Below are 17,543 nucleotides of genomic sequence, written 5' to 3' on the forward strand. Positions count from 1 at the left end.
CTCCAATTTGTCCACATCATTCCTGAAATGTGGCGCCCAGAACTGGACACAATACTCCAGTTGAGGCCTAATCAGCGCGGAGTAGAGCGGAAGAATTACTTCTCGTGTCTTGCTTACAACACTCCTGCTAATACATCCACAATGATGTTTGCTTTTTCTGTAACAGCATTACACTGTTGACTCATATTTAGCTTGTGATCCATTAGGACCTCCAGATCCCTTTCCGCAATACTCCTTCCTAGGCAGTCATTTCCCATTTTGTATTTGTGCAACTGATTGTTCCTTCCTAAGTGGAGTACTTTGCATTTGTCCTTACTGAATTAGCTGTAGTGGTCCATGATCATGGATGGGATGAACACAGATGCTGGCCCAAAACAAAGTACCTTACAAAGCTAGGCTGTGTCCATTCAACAACTATTTACCACACCACTAACTATGGCTAAAAACATTGGCGTGGTAAGAGGCTTTGACCTCACCCTCTCTTCAGCAGCAGAGTGTGGCATGGCTGAGAACCTGGCCCACAGATTGTGTCCTCACAGCACATGATTTATAAGTGGTTACTAACCAGTGAATTTTAACCATCTACCCCCAGTGCTGAACAGACCTGGAGGAAGTCTGTCTATTGCGTTCATATAGAAAAATCACCTATTCCAGCATCTTCCCATCCCTACCTACAAGATGATCTGTGTTCTTCTCCCTGGACACCTTTCTGTACCTGGCAGTCAAAGCAGATTTCAATCACACCAGCTCTTGCTGGGATCCTGTTCACAAAGTTTAGGAGGCGGGTGACTCTACAGAGGGAAATGTTCCCACCATCCATAGGCTATGGAGGCAGGTGGTAGCATCTCTGCATGGCCCCATAACTCCAACCCAGAGAAATCACGCTCTTTAGTCACCACAGTAATTCATTCCATGTGCATGCTCAGTGCCAGACCAGTGGCTGGGGTAGAGGAAGGGAGGAAGGGAGGTTATACTGGGAATCACAGGAGGCAGAAAGTCTGGTAAACTCAGCACCTCTTTGAATCATTCTTGCTTCTCTCCTTTCCTGCCCAGTTGATTTTTCGCTGCTCCTCTCAGATCGCTGCCAGCCTTTAGTACCTTTAGTTACTAATCACGTCCTCGAAGCTCGCTCTGAAGTAGTGTTCCTCTAAGGCCCTGATCTTGTGGTCGGAACCAGGCAGACAGAACTAAGGGCCCTATGGGTTCCACATATGCACAGGGGCCGCTCATGTGGATCTGATTGTAGGACTTGAGCCTATTTTGTTGATGGGCCTAATCAAGTCTCCTCCCAAGGAGAGGAGCAGCTAGGGGGACTCAGTTCCAGTGCTTAAAATAACATCATCATTTCTACATATGTACTAGTGAAAGGGCAGGAGCCCTCCCTTTGTTAAATGGTTACCGTTCAGCCCCTGATTTTCACTTGGGGATACTGCATAAAATACCTGTTGCTCCTCTTTCTTTATTCAGAGGCCCTCCCCTGAGGGATGAGTGGTCCTGACTAATAACTTAGAACACAACACAGCGTAACTTGACAGTGCATTATTCATTGAAGGGAAATAATCTGTGTAATCCGTGGAGCCAAGGTCGGGAGCCAGGCACTACATAAACATATCTCGTCATTCTTCTCTGTAAGGAGACAATGTTCTCTCTCCTTGGTAGCTAATATTGTTACACTAGCCCATCCCAAGAGAAGTCTTTGTAAAACCCTGACTTGCCCGGTATGCAATGAGTCAGGGGCAGAATGAGCAATAGAATGCAGGTGGTCTGATGTTTTAACCAATAAACTATACTGTTTCCATAGTGTTTGCCAAGTCAGTTCTTTCTTTCTTTCTTTCTTTCTTTCTTTCTTTCTTTCTTTCTTTCTTTCTTTCTTTCTTTCTTTCTTTCTTTCTCATCCATCGATCCATCATACCATTCTCATCCCTGTGGCATTGGAGCGCCTATATGACTCATTCTCAGAATCAGAATTGTGTATTTTTGGATAATCCCTGTCTAAAACACTTATGGATCCGCCCTACCACAGCCAGCTGGAAGGAAGGGGAAGGGGAAGGAAGGGGAAGGGGAAGGAAGGGGATGCCTTTTCTAATGCCAAAGACAACACATTTGTAAAGACTTATGCCTATCTTAGAACTGTCAGACCAGTAAACTGGTGTTTTAAGTGGCCTGTGCTAAACGTTGAAATATTGTTTTCAGTGATGAACGCCTCTCCGTGCCATTTTGGTTATTAGAGATGGAAGGGCAGATTTGGAAACCCTCCCATTTTGGTGGTGGAAATATTTATGAGCAAAATTTTGCACCTCATTATTTGCAGGTACAATTGATGTTTTGATATTTACATACCTGATTTGCAGGTGCAGTCAAGGTCATTGACATCTATAAATAGGTGGGAGTAAAAACAGAAGCTGGATAAAGGCTGGGCTGAAAACCAGACCAGTATTCTCTTGAATGCTGAGAGTCAAACTTTAGGGTGGGATGGGGAGTTGGTCTGGTCTCAACGTGGGTAAATGCCATTTTCAACACCTGCCAACCACGACCCAGTGACCAATGGAAGGAAACTGGGCTAGTCCAGAGATATTCATGTGGCTCTCCTGGTGTTTACTCTCATGGAATCCCATTTTAACCCTGTGATCAGAACTGCAGATGAAGTAGCATTCCGAGTGCTAACTGCCCTTGAGTAGCTCAAACAACGGTACAAATGCTGGAGATGGGAGAGACTGTGTTTGTGCCTCATAGGATCATCTGCTATCAGACATGCTGCCAATAGGTAGGTACCTAAATCCAACCCTAAAGCTGCATAGACCTCATGTGGGCTCTGTGAATTCTGCCCCAGTAGGGAGGTCTATAATGTAAATGAGGAAATAGACGGACCTTCCTCAACTGTAACCTGGCTACGAATCTTGAACCTGGCCATTTAACAATTGAAAGTTGGCTTAACCTGGAGTGAAGGAGCCTGATCTTGTGAGCTGTTTGGCACCTTATAGCATCATGCTCTCATTAGCTCAGCAGATAAAGAATTCAAAACCCTTATTTGCTGATGTGCAGACATCCCCATCAGCTCATTGCTAACACGCTTAGCAGAGACTCAAAGGTATTTAGGTACCTTACTTCCATGGGAGTTAGGCACCAAATACCTTAGAAGATCTGGGCCTTTGGCACCTCTTGCGAGATGCTGAGAATGTGGGCATGGGTACCCTAACCAGCATCTCTGGAAACTGGTCTCAGTGCTTCAAACATATATTTTCAATCTAGCTGCAAACTGCACTGATTAAGAGTGTTGTCTTGTGCCCTAGATTGAGCTGTTTAGCTGCAAGTTGTGCACTCGGTAATTTCACAGCTCATGATTCCCTTTATGTTCAGGGATAATTGTTGCAATTTTCCAATCAGTAGGTAACAAAGAGGGCTATATAGCCTTTAAAAAGTAATACGTACACTATTTAAGAGAGAGAGCCAGCACCATTCTGGAATGCTATGATAGGCATAGTCTCAGGTCCTATTCCTTTTTTCAGCTTTAAATCACTAAATAACTTATTTATTATTTATGATCCACACAGGTTCATGACTGGCAAGTTAAAAGGGACTTAGGAGAGAATCTTTTTAGCCTTGTGGGTTCATTTTGCACCTGCAAAACTCGTGATACCTTTTTTGAATGTAACTGACCTGCAGGTGTGAACCTGAGCGGTTGCACATTTAGTGACCCATCTGAGGGCACATCGCAGCAGTGAGAAGTGGCATGCTGTGCTGATTTACTCCCTGTATTAACTGTTGTAGTGTCAGAATTATTCCAGTAGGAGAGAAAGTATCAGGCTAGGTCTACACTACAGCGGGGGTCCGACCTAAGATACGCAACTTCAGCTACGTGAATACCGTAGCTGAAGTTGCGTATTTTAGGTCGGCTTACCTGGCGGTGAGGACGCGGGAAAGTCGACCGCTGCCGCGCTGCCGCCGACTCCGCTGCCGCCTCTTGCCGAGGTGGATTTCCGGAGTCGACGGCAGAGCGATCAGGGATCGATTTTACCGCGTCTTCACTAGACGCGGTAAGTCGATCCCCGATAGACCGATTGCTACCCGCCGGATCGGCGGGTAGTGAAGACAAAGCCTCAGATACTTTGGTAGTCTTGAGTTGATTTCGCTGCTGAGCTCCATTAGTTCCACACATATGGCATGAAAGTCCCTTCTCCTATATAAAGACTAAGGCCTTGTCTACAGTAGTGGTATAATTTGGTCTAAGTTAGGCTAGTTAAGTTACGTAACTTAAGTCAACGTAACATCGACTTAACACGGTGTCTACACCGTGCTATGTCAACGGGAGATGCTCTCCCATCAACATAGCTTCCGCCTCTCGTTGAGGTGGATTAATTTAAATTGACGGGAGAGCACTCCTCCATTGACTTATTGTGTCTTCACCAGACCCACTAAATCGATGCCTGCTACATCGATGGCAGTGGTGCCCATTTAGCCCGTAGTTAAAACACGCCCCAACTAACTGGATGCTGTGGGAGAAGTATGGGAGGGTGAGGGAAGTGGAGTCCACCCCTTTATACAGCCAGCAAGGCAGTTACTCCTATTTATGGGCTGGAATACTGGCCTCAGTCCCTTCTTGCCATGTGCATATGGTGTTTGGGGCCAAGGGAGTTGCATAAACACAGATCCCGAGGTCCATCCCCACTCTGTGTAACCGCCCTCCACGATCGGCTGTGTGGAGCTTGGACGGAGAGCTTTCCTATGGCTGCATGGGTGTGTAGGCACCTCCGAGAGGCTACTTGGCCGGCAGCTCCCAGGCACAGCCCCAGTGGGAGTGGCGGGGGGGAGGGGAGGAGGACTGTAGCAGTTTGGAGGGCCTTGCACTGGGTGAATTCCATGGGGGATGTGCACTATTCCAGAGCAGACCAATCTAACAGGAGGATGTTTCCTCTTGTGCTTAGATTGGAAGTGAAAATGAGAGTGGTGGGTCGGAGCCTAGTCTCCATTTGTGTACCTCACAAATCGTCAGAGCTGGTGAATTCTAGGACTGACCCCGCGATTCCCTGAAGTTCTTTGCACTCGACCTCTTTCACTCACTTATGATCTCACCAACTTGGTTTGTCTGCCTCTCCAGTTTTGTCTGATGCTTCACAATGCAGAGATGTAGTTGCCATTGCCAATTCCACTGTTTTCCAATGGATAGCGCTAAGGTGCAGTTACGGTTTTCGGTTTATTTTTTAAGCTCATAAATAGGTTGTCACATTTTGGGACACTACTTTTGAGACACTCAAAGATGTTTTCAGTGCCAAGATTTGCTTCTACACTGTAACAACTACATTAGTTAAGCAGAAATAAAATCTCCCAACAATTCCATTAACACATCATTCCCCAAGATACAAGCCAGAGCAACCTCTGGGAATGGGACAGGATGATTTCCTGGGAAAGGTCAGGGACAGGGCTAGCTGATTTCATTAGCTGCTGATATTCTGTTCCGCTCCTGGTCACGTGCACCATCATTGGTCCATTTCTCAGTGTGCAGTGGCAAGCAACAAACTCGCAGAGACACAAGGATTGGGTGTGACAGGATGAAGGCACAAAAATGCCCCGGGTCAATTTTATTTGGATAATCAATGTGTATGTTCAAAACCGCTTACAGTAAGAAGAAACATTTGAGGTTTGTTATGTGACAAACCGGAAGATTGGGCCATATTTTGACACTCATTTTCCAATGAGATTCCTTGACTTTGCGTGCAATAGTTGTGAGCATACCTGTCTTTGCGCACACGCATTCAGTAACAGTGAACTCCCTGTTCACTCCTCTATCAGATTTCTGAGCACAGTGAAGGCATTTTCCAAATTCAAACGGATTCAATTCTTGCAGGCATAGGTAATGAGACCATTTGAAAATCTAAAGCAGTATGGGGCCAGATCCTTAGCTGGTGTAAATAGGCATAGCTTCACTGACTTCATTGAAAGCTACAATAATTTGCACCAGCTGGTTCTTGGTGGGAGGAATAGGAGGGGGAGAGAAAATACATGATGGCATGTGGTGGTATAAAATGTGCATTGACGTGAGCTTTGGATGTATGCTTTAGCCATGAGTGGTGAAGTCACATCCCACTAGAGTGTGTCTATCTCATTGATCTGTCTATCACTGTGGTATCTGAATGTGGCCACAGCATCTGAGTTACCACACATGGTCCTTGATGTACAAATTAGAACCAAAACTTCTTCAAAACATCTAAAAATGTTTAAATTAGTATTTCTTTAGATTAGGACCTGTGATTTCAGGATCTGAAATCTTATAACTTATCAGGGGTAGAGATGATGACAGAACAAGGAGTAATGGTCTCAAGTTGCTGACAGAACAAGGAGTAATGGTCTCAAGTTGCAGTGGGGGAGGTTTAGGTTGGATATTAGGAAAAACTTTTTCACTAGGAGGGTGGTGAAGCACTAGGGAGGTGGTGGAATCTCCTTCCTTAGGGTTTTTAAGGTCAGGCTTGACAAAGCCCTGGCTGGGATGATTTAGTTGGGGATTGGTCCTGCTTTGAGCAGGGGGTTGGACTAGATGACCTCCTGAGGTCCCTTCCAACCCTGATATTCTATCATTCTATGATGACAACTAAATACCACTGAAAAAGTGGGATTCAGTGCTCTCCAGTACGACGTCATAAATGTTTCCAGCCTTGAAAGCAAAGTTTAAATCTGTCATTGGTCTGCTAGCCCTGGAATTCAGACCAGTATAATTTTTACTTGATCCTAATTTGGGGGGAAGCAAATGTTTTTGTATTATCTTTCCTCTCTCTCTGTCTCTCTGTCTCTCTCTCTAAATGGCAGCTGTTTGGAAGATGCTCAGAAAGTTGCAGTGGAAATGGGTTAGTGCAGGTAAGGAGTAAATGATGCACAATAAATGCACTTTATTCCATGCTTGCATGAAATGAGGCAAATGATATCATGGACCACATGTGTGATATGTATACATTAAATAAAAAGCTCTCGATCCTCTGTGTCTAGTGTACAGCCACATACGCAGAGAGGGCCCAATTTTCCCTGACTTGCATTAAACGCAAACCCAGAAGGCCAAATTCTAATTATAGCCCATGATGGCTTAAATCTGGAATAACTCCTTTTGAGTAATTTGCAAAAACAAGCACAAATGAGATCTGGCTCCTATAATTCAATGGGGGAGTGTAATCTGGGCAGGATTTGGCTTAGGGACCAGGGTACATCCACACAAGCCCCTTACAATTTATTTATAGGTACTGCATACAGGTACAGAACATAGTCTAACTGTACCCATGTATATGTACACTTACTATATATACATATGTACACATATTGTACTCCTATATACAGTACTGCATACATATGTATGGTAACTATCAAGACATAGGAGCTGAAGTATAAATTGTTACTTCCTCATAGGGTTGCCAACATTCTAATCACACAAAACTGAACACCCTAGCCGCACCCCTTCCCCGAGACCCCGCCCCCGCTCACTACATTCCCCCTCCCTCGGTGGCTCACTCCCCACCATCCTCCCTCACTTTCACTGGGCTGGGGCAGGGGGGTGGGGTGCAGAAAGGGATGAGGGCTCTAAATCAGGTTGTGGGCTCTGGGGTGGGGCCAGAAATGAGGGGTTCAGGGTGCAGGAGGGAGCTATGGGCTGGGGCAGGGGGTTGGGGTGCAGAAGGGGTGAGGGCTCTGGGCTGGGGGTGCAGGCTCCTGGATAGGGCTGGGGATGAGGGGTTTGATGTGCAGGAGGGAGCTCCAGGCTCGGGGATGGAGCTGAGGGATTCGGAATGTGGGAGGGGGCTGCGGGTTGAGGCAGGGGGTTGGGGTGTGGGAGGAGTGAGGGCTCTGGGGTGGGGGTGCTGGCTTTGGGGTGGGGCCAGGGATGAGGGGTTTGGGGTGCAGGAGGGAGCTCCGGGCTGGGGGGTCGGGCTGAGGAATTTGGAATGCGGGAGGGGCCTGCGGGTTGACGCAGGGGGTTGGGATGCAGGAGGGGATGAGGGCTTTGGAGTGGGGCCGGGGATGAGGGGTTCAGGGTGTGGGAGGGGGCTCTGGGCTGGGGCAGGGGGTTGGGGTGAAGGGGGGGTGAGGGCTTTGGGCTGAGGGTGCGGGCTCTGGGGTGCAGGAGGAGGCTCTTGGTTTGGGGGGAGTCAGGGCTGGGAGTTGGAGTGCAGGAGGGAGTATGGGCTCAGGGCTGGGGGTGCGGGCTCTGGGGTGGGGCCAGGGATGAGGGGTTTGGAGTGCAGGAGGGGGCTCTGGGTTTGGGGGAGCTTAGGGCTGGGGCAGGGGGTTGGGACTTGGGCTTACCTCGGGTGGCTCCCAGTCAGTGGCACAGCGGGGCTAAGGCAGGCTGTCTGCCTGTCCTGGCTCCCTGCTGCGCCCTGGAAATGGCCAGCAGGTCCGGCACCTGGTGGTGGTGGTGATGGGGGGTTCAGGAGGCTCCGTGCACTGCTCTCACCCTCAGGTGCCCCCCCCAACTTCCATTGGCTGGTTCCTGGCCAATGGGAGTGCGGAGCCGGTGCTCGGGCAGTGCGCGGAGCCCCGTGGCCCCCACGCCTAGGAGCCGGACCTGTTGGCCGCTTCCAGGGCACAGTACGGTGCCCCAGGACAGGTAGGGACTAGCCTGCCTTAGCCCCGCAGCACTGCTGACTGGACTTTTAACAGACCGGTCGGCGGTGTTGACCGGAGCCACCAGGGTCCCTTTTCGACCAGGTGTTTCGATTGAAAACTGGACACCTGGTCACCCTACTTCCTCAGTAGTTAAAAAATGATTTTCCACCATTCAGAGCCGTAATCTTTCCCTCTATGCTGAGTTTTATGTCTCTGAAATCACTGTGCTATAGCTCCGTAACTCCCTCTCACACCCACTCCTTCCCACCCAGTCTGACTTGCTGGAATTTCATTTCCTTTCCATTCCGGGGACAAAGGTTTAGAACAGACCGCAGACTTTAATGCCATCCATCCCATAACTGTCTGCAACAGTTTATAAGCCCGTGGCAGACAACCTGATGCCATCATAATCATATTCTCAGTGACTATCCCTGTGGGTAAAGGCAGAGTATGCAAAATGCAGTGCATTATTATAACGGGTTCACTGCTGATTTTAGATGCTAACTACTGGGCTCTGAACTTAGAAAGATCTCAGCAGAAGCTATTCTCAGAGAGGGGCATCAGACACGCCCACCATTACTGAGAGTGGGTGGGTTCTTTTCTTTTCGGGATCTATAGTACTGATGAATGATCTTGGATTGACAGCCCTGGCGCCTGAAGTCTTCTATAGCAAGGGAAGTGGCAGCATGAACGTCTTCCAAAGTAACTTTCTAATGTGGTTCAGCTTTGACTTGGAGGTACCATCTCTGGACACTGCCTGACTCAGGGGTGGATGAAGATAGAGTCCGTGGGAGCTCGAGACAACAATGCAAAACTGTCTGTCTTCGGACAGGAGGACCTTGAAGGAGACAATCAAGGAGCTCATCTAGCAGGGTTAGGGAGAAAATGAATTGAGAGGAAGATACGCCCAGGATTGGGAACAGGGAGGAAGAATCCATTTGGAGGAAGCTAGGAAAGGAAGATTTAGTTGTCCAGAGGACAGCATCTGTAGGAGACTGATCAATTTTTGGGATGCAGGCAGGAATTCCTGAAGTTTTGGTTAGCGTGGTCCCCATGTAGGGACATGTTACCAGAAGGGAGGTGCCTCCCATTTCTGGACACAATTTGTGCCACTATTGAACTGCCGGGGTGAGTACGAGCACATGTGCCTCCACCTACTGCACCTGACTGTGGACACAAAGAGAGTAATCAGAGGTGCGAGCACTCAGATTTGAACCCCGGCTTGAAACTTGGATTTCTGAAAGCTTGGCCCATAACATCCACTTCAGAGACATGTCACCATTTCCCTGGGGAGGGAAGCAACAAAGACGGCTGGAGGTAACAATAACAAAGGAGCTGCAATCCAGCTAGGGTCACCAGATATCCCGATAAAATTGGGACTGTCCCGATATTTAACCCTTTGTCCCACGTCCCAATCAATGTACAATTGGGACGCCATTTGTCCCGATATTCAGGTAAGGAGGCGAGCGGGAGGGAGGCGCTGACCCCATGGGTGCTCCGGAGCTGGAGCACCCACAGGGAAAAATTTCAGCCAAGCTCCCCCCTCCTCGCCTCCTTATTCCCTCCTCCCCACCGCCTAACAGCTGTTTGGCGGCACTTAGCACTTTCCGGGAGGAACGGGTATGCAGTACTCTCAGGGGAGGAGGTGGAGAAGAGGCAGGGCAGGGGCAGAGACTTGGGGGAAGGGGGTGGAATGGGGGTCGGGCGAGGGTGGTGCAGGGGCAGGAAGAGGCGGGGGGGTGGGCAAGCACCTACCCGGCAGAGGGGAAGTCGGCACCATAGGGGTGAGTGGTGGGCGGGGGTGTGAAGAGGCAAGCAGTGGGCGGGCGAGCGAGCAGGGAGGGAAGCGAGCGGTGAGTGGGGGACTGAAGAGGGATGCAGCAAGCCAGCAGCAGGCTGGGGGATGAGGAAGGGCACAGGGGGAAGGGGAGTAGGGAGGGGGTGGGACCTGGGGCAGAGTGGGGGCAGAGCCTGGGAGGAGTGGGGGTGGACTGTGGGTGGGGCTAATGGTACCCCAATGTGTCCTGATATTTTAGTGTGCTGATCTGGTCACCCTAACCCAGACCATACTTAAATACACAGTGTCAATGGCAAAACTCCCATGGACTTCAATGGGGCCAGGATTTTACCCCAGAGTAACCAGCATCTCCAAACACCAGGAGAGAAAAATCTCGTTGGGCCCTTTCCCCATCCGCTTGGTGACAGGAGAAGCAGTCTGTTTCCCTCTGAGCTGCCTGTTAGCAAACTGGCTCCGATCATCCTCTCTGTTCTGTTTCCCTCTTAGACGTTCCTCTTAATTTTGGTCTGTTCATTATTTCAGGGTGTTTCTTATGGTCCTAAATCAGAGGCTCCAGGCTCAGAAGAAAGCCATTGCCCACCACTGTTTCATGTAATTAAAAATAATAAATAAACTCCTGCCCTACTTTAACAGCCGCCAAGTAATAAAACTCAAATCCCCAAAGCAGCATCATTCTGTCGTCCTCTCTCCCAACAATTACAGAGCAGTGGGATGCCCGCCAGGGAAACATCAATAAAATGCAGCTACAGGAAGAAACAGAAACCAGTTTACACTGGGTTAAATTCCTGCTAGGGCAGAGAAGCAGCAGAAGTCCCACATATTGCATTTAGTTCACCATAACCAGAGAGTTATGCTTTCTTACTTATTTTTCCATTTCTCCTTTTCTTTGTTCTTCTCTTTTGCTCCATCTCCCTGTTCCATCCTCTCCCTGTATCTGCATTTCCTTTCTTTCCATTCTCTCTCCAGCACTTGCATTTTCCCTTTCATGTACCTCTTGTTTTCCCTTCCTCACCCCCGACTTTTTTTTTCCATGAGAAAAAACACTATTCTCTCCTAGTATCAGAGGGGTAGCCGTGTTAGTCTGGATCTGTAAAAAAGCGACAAAGAGTCTTGTGGCACCTTATAGACTAACAGAAGTATTGGAGCATAAGCTTTCGTGGGTGAATACCCACTTCGTCAAAGAAATAATGATAGGGAGACGAAGTGGGTATTCACCCACGAAAGCTTATGCTCCAATACTTCTGTTAGTCTATAAGGTGCCACAGGACTCTTTGTCGCTTTTTATTCTCTCCTAGTTTCCCTTTCTAAAAAAAATCCCACCACCACCACGTCTCCTTCCCTTTTTATCTGCAGGTGTTACCAACACTAAGTGGTCAAAAATCATGAGTCAAACCCCATAAAAACATGACTGGCATAAAAATCATGAGATTTTATAAAAACCCAACACATTTTGGGGTTCCTTTTATTAGCCTTCTGGTTTTTAAGTCTTCCCTTGGGTCACATTTTAAAGTTTTTTCTTTGCAACCAGAAACCTACTGTATTTTTGAATGAAAGCTGAGTTTCTCTCCTAGTCACATGACTCCAGGGGCAGGGGTTTAAGAAAACCATCAATAGTAATGAGATTCATGATAGAATCTGAAGAGCTGGCAACGCTGTCTCATTTCAATTCACCCTGCACTCCTTCACGTGCCCCAGGCCCTGCCCCATGTCCCATGGCTCCTCCCACTGTCCTGTTCTCTAGCCTCCTTGTCTTTCCATTGCTCCATGCTCACTCCTCGTTTGCTCTCCTTGCATTTTTCCTTCCTTCCCCCGGCTCCTCCGTTCTGCCCTCTCATTTCCCGTTCTCTCCTGCTTCCCCATGTGTCAGGGTGCCCGGCACTGTTTGCTCAGCCCTCTCACTCTCTTCTCTTTCCCACTGTATCTCCTTCCCTCCCTCTCCCCATCATTATTTCTTTCACCCTCTCCCCAAGGTCTTCCCTACCAAATCTCCCCTGGTACTCCCCTCCCTTGTCCCCCTACACCTGCTTCCCCACCCTTCAAGGTCCCCCTGCCCCACAGTCTCCCACTCTGAAGTCCTCCCTGTCCCTCCATTTCCCCCTCATCTCCCCTCTCCAAAATCCCCCCAACAAAGCCTCCTCCACTGTTTAAGGCCTTCCTGTCCACCCCCCACCCCTGACTCTCATTCTTCCTCCTCCTCATCTGGAGAGAAGAAGAGGTGGAGGACATGTGGCCGGGCGACTGGCTGGCAGTGGGTTCTCATCCACTCTTAGTTGCCAGGGGATGGGGGTTGGGCAGGGAGACAGAGTGGCCCCTAGAGGCAGGGTGCTGCACTGCAGCTGCCTCCTTCCTGCCTGCACCTGTTTGGCTTGACAGAGCTGAGCCTGGGATATTCAGAGTGGCTGAAGGGAGCCTGACACCCAAATGCCATTAAAGTGAGTGAAAGCTGGGCTGCTCCTAACTCCCTTGGACCCTTCTGTCTATGTTTTTTAAAACTGGCCCGCCCACCTGGAGAAGCGCTCCCTCCTCCTGCAGCCATGGCTTTCAGCCGCTGCTGGCATAATCCATGTGCAAACTGCTGCTCTAGCAGTGAAAGGCTCTGTACCCCACTCGGGCCACCCAGTGCTCTCTGACCGATGACTCTGGGAGTGGAACACCTCGGTGGACTGTGCTAGAGAGCGGAAATGTCCCTCCCCACCCCAATGTCTCCATGCCATTATCAGGAATGATTACCATGTCCCCCCCCCCCCCCCCCCCCGGCCCGCCCTCTTTAATGCAGGCCCCACAGCACTTGATGCATCTCTGGCTGCTGGCAGGCACTGTCACAAAGACTGCACCAGGTGCCTCATCTGGGCAAAGATGAAAGACCTGGGATAACCACTCGGCAGAACAATGGCTTGTTTCCCTTTCATCTCCATATGGGGCTTTTCAAGGTGTGGAAGCAGGGCTGAAAAGCAGCCGCTAAAAAGAACAGGGAGATTTGCTTAAAGCAATTATGTGACTTGAAAGTAAGTTGCTGGGGGAGGCCCTGGTGGGAAGGTTCATTAACATGAGAGCTGGGTATCAAAAGCGAGCGAAGCTTTATGGATCCAGCAGTGCGGGATGGAAACCTTTGAATTTGCCAGCTGTTTTCTTTTGACTCGCGCTGTGTCAAAGCTGAATAGATCATTTATTCCCTCCCTCTGGGGGCCCGGTGAAGACTCCCATAAAGCCATTGCTTCCCCCTTGTATCGTCTGGCCAAACCTGGGCTATGCCAGCAAGCATCCTCGGCCCACCATCCCTTGTGTTCGCTGTAGCCTACCATGGAGGTTGGGCTGCTTTGGGTACAAGCCTGGGGTTCAGAGTAGCCCAGCTCCATGGTGGACTGCAGCAGGAAGAACTGAATGGGTAGTGGGCAGCATTAGGGCCTGGCCCTGAGATTTATGATACAGGCCGAGAGGGGAAGCTCTCGGAGAGTCCAGCCAGAGGAGTGTGACATATCAGCCCTGGTTGGGATCCCCTGCTGAAAAGCCAGCCCCCCTGCTGTCTCACTCTGGGGAGGTGACATCCTGAAGACCTACCTATACAAGGCGGAGGTTGCTCTCTTCAGCCCTTTGGGTCTGTTGGGTTTAGGTTCTCCAGCCATGTTGATATCTGCAATGAATCAAACCCCTGAATTAATGTCAGCATATAAAACTCATCTCACACAGCGCTGGCTCTCTGAGTACATGCAGCCGTCTGGTTGACACAGATGCAATCCCCACATCATATGGTTCAATTAACTGCCCATACAGACTCCTAGCAGGGAGCTGTGTATTGTGCTAATCAAACAGTTTTGCTACGCTTCTGCGGCCTCTGCTAGCACTTTGAGACTCCTGCTGGGCTTTGTCCACATGTCCAAAGCAGCCGCTCTCTCTACAAGCCTCTTTTCCCTTACCTAAGGCAGCTGGCAAACAATCAGCTTCTAATCAGAGAACCCACTGCACACATGCTAATCCAGGCACCTAAAGCCCCTTGCAGCTCATGCCTTTCTAGGATTGGCTTCCAAGGAGAATTCAGTGCTCTCTTTATGAAACACGGTGAATGTGTAAGCCCCTCGCCACTGCTGGTTGATAGATGCAATTTATTTCTCTTCCTCCAAGTGTAAAATTAATACTAAATATAGGACACAAAGGAAAGGTCTGAAGTCCCCTTTGAGGTCTCCTCTGATTGGTCTGTTCTAAAAGCTGCACAGGGTGCAGAAGCATGTCTGCAGTCACCCCAATTGATCTCAGAAGCAGGTTTCATTCCAGCGACGGTGAGAATGAAATTTTCTGATTGGCCGAGGAAATCTCTGTCCTGAACCTCCACGCTGAATGAGCGCATTGGACGTGAGAATAGAGAGATATGGCCAATTTCATGATGCCTGCGCAAAGTCTGAGCAAACTAACTCTGGGCATGGACACAAAACTGCACAGAAACAATCCATCAGAGAGGTGACATATTGCACTGTCCTACTTTCCCAGCTTGGGAATGAGCAATTCTCTTCTGCCTGGCAGAGCTTCCCAGGACCCCCCCAATTCTTTATGACTTGTACCCACAAGAACCAGTGTGCTGCCAGCCAGTCTCCTCCTTTGAATCCAGGGAATGCAGCCAGAAAGCAGGGTGATAGGTGCTTTTGATCAATGTGCTCATGCTTGGAGGGGGGAGGGGACGGAGGGAGGGAGCACACACAGCATGTGTAGCATTCCCAGGAGAGTGGTGCTAAGTTTGCTGGGTTTGATTCACACTGGGGTTCTACTATTATTATTATTATTGCTTATCTTTATTACCATCGCTGCCGGGAAACCCCGTCCTGGGCCAGCACCCCATTGTGCTAGGCGCTGTACAAACACAGGTCTGTACCCCAAAGATTTTACAATTTGTGTACAAGACAAGATGGTGGAAGTGAAATTGGCTAAGAGGAGCCTACCCTGAACAATTCCTCCTCTAATTCTCCTTGCCGCTTACACATTCAATTCTTGTGGACATTTCTTGAGTCATCCCTTCGTCATCCTTAGGACACACTGCCAACAAAACTGCTGTGCTTTTAAGTTCTCTGTGGGTACATCTACACTGCAAAAAAAACCCTGTGCCCATGAGTGACAGAGCCCAGGTCAACTGACTCGGGCTCGCAGGGCTTGTACTATGAGGCTAAAAATAGTAGTGTAGACATTTCTACTTGGGCTGGAGCCTGGGCTCTGAGACTCCCCCCTTGCCGGATTTCAGAGCCTGGGTGGGACCCTCTACACTGCTATTTTTAGCTCGGTAGTGCAAGCCCCAGTCAGTTGACCCAGGCTCTGAGACTTGCTGCTGGGTTTTGTTTTGTTTTGCAGTGTAGACGTGCCCTGTGTGGCGTATGGTATAGCAAAGGTCTCCCAGGGGCTCACAAGGGTACAGCTGAGCCTGGAGACCTCGTCTGTGAATGATGAATAACCGCCACATTTTGTGCAGCTTCACACATGCCATTTATGCAAATGATTGAATGGGCTAATTTGGGTATTTGCAGACAATTTACCTATATTCAGAAACTTCATCTTATGGTCAACACACCCTGCCCCAAGTAATGACGGTAACAGGATGGGGAGCTGCACAAAACTTGGCAGCTGTGGTACAGCAGGTGGAAGGATGTGTGGCTGGATGGCTTGGGGGGAGGTGCTGAACAGTGCCTGGAGGCAGCCTGGGAGTAGCTGGGCAGGTGGGGGAGGATGTGGGGGTGGCTGAATACTGGGACACCTGCAGCGAGGCCGTAACTAGGTATTTTTGCTCCCAAGGCAAGAATATAAAATTGCGCCCTCCCCCAGGGCCGGCTCTTCGGCGGCAATTCAGCGGCGGGTCCCTCAGTCCCTCTCGGAGGGAAGGGCCTGCCGCCGAATTGCCGCCGAAAAATGAATGAAGGGGCGGTGGTAGAGCCTGTGATTTTGGGGGGTCAACTCATGATTTTTGACTGCTTGGGCTGGTAATGTTGCTTCCAAGATGGTCTTTGGTTCCAGTCCAGTTCCAATCCAGAGAGGGACTCACAGGTTAAGAGAGGAGGGAGCTGCTGGATATCAGCAGTGGCCACTAGGGATCAGCATGTGTCCTGAGAATGCTGGGAGTTCAGGTTTGCAGGGCAGGATCAGGGGTGGCAGGTTTGTAGAAATTTTGGTGGTGCCCAGAACCCGCCCCCACCCAAACTCTGCCCCCCCACCTGCCCAAGGCTCTGGGAGGGAGTTTGGGTGAGGGAGGAGGTCTGGGGTATAGGCCCTGGGATTGGGGTGCAGGCTCTGGGAGGGAGTTTGGGGAGGGAGGGGTGCAGAGGGATGCAGTGCAGGGGTGAGGGCTGTGGCTGCAGATGAGGGGTTTGGAGTGTGGGAGGGGCTCAGGGCAAGAGTTGGGGTGAGGGCTCTGTCTGGGGCTGGGAATGGGAGATTTGGGTGTGGGAGGGGCTCAGGGCTGGGGCAGAGGGTTGGGGTGTGGGGGGATGAGGACTCTGGCTGGGACTGGGGATAAGGTGTTTGGGGTGCTGGAGGGGCTCAGGGCTTGGGCAGAGGGTTGAGGGTGCAGTGGGGGGGGTGAAAGCTCTGGCTGGGAGTGTGGGCTCTGGGGTGGGGCAGAGCTGGGGATGGGTTAGGGGTACAGGCAGGCTGCTCCGGGACAGGGGCCAGAGAGGAGGACTCCCCCCAGCCCTTTCTCTGCCGGCAGCAGCAAGCTCTGGGGGAGGAGCTCCCCTTTCCTGCCCCCCCAGCAGCACACTCACCCCCACCACTGTCACTGCATGTGCTCTTAGGGCCCCTCTCAGGTCCAGGAATCTCCCTCGCCTCCCCCATGGTGGGTGCCGGGGGGCGCTGCATGCGCCTCCTCCCCTGCTGTTGCCTCTGACTGTAGCCCCACTGGGGGTGAGGGATGGGGCTGCCTCCTTGCCCAGCGTGGGGCAGGAGCGGTGACTGCGGGTGGGGTGGCCCCCTGTGCTGCTGGAGGGTCCCATTGAAAAATGAAAGGGTCTGAGGGGGAAGGGCAGGCTCAGAGTCAGTCTGCCCTGGCAGTGAGATGGGGGGCACTAGGACCCTGCGGCAGCAGTTGCTGCAGGGAGGCAGCATGGAGCTGCTCTGCTCCGGGAAGGGGGGTGGGAAGCAAGTCAGGGCCGGGGGACACTCGAGAGGGAGGCAGGTGGGGCCAGGGGGAGAT

The 17,543-nt window shown here is 50.4% G+C and overlaps 1 protein-coding gene across 2 annotated transcripts in view; it reads right to left on the reverse strand.

The window, feature by feature from the left end:
* Window positions 1-17,543, reverse strand: part of RALY (RALY heterogeneous nuclear ribonucleoprotein) — a 105,688-nt gene that overhangs the window by 17,518 nt on the left and 70,627 nt on the right. For both annotated transcript variants that reach the window (XM_065414602.1, XM_065414604.1), the window contains exon 3: window positions 13,940-14,012. In XM_065414602.1, coding sequence (XP_065270674.1) covers window positions 13,940-14,012 — 73 coding nt within the window. The remainder of the gene's footprint in view (window positions 1-13,939; window positions 14,013-17,543) is intronic.

The sequence above is a fragment of the Emys orbicularis genome, chromosome 12, assembly GCF_028017835.1.
Source record: "Emys orbicularis isolate rEmyOrb1 chromosome 12, rEmyOrb1.hap1, whole genome shotgun sequence".
In the NCBI taxonomy this organism is placed as follows: Eukaryota; Metazoa; Chordata; order Testudines; family Emydidae; genus Emys; species Emys orbicularis.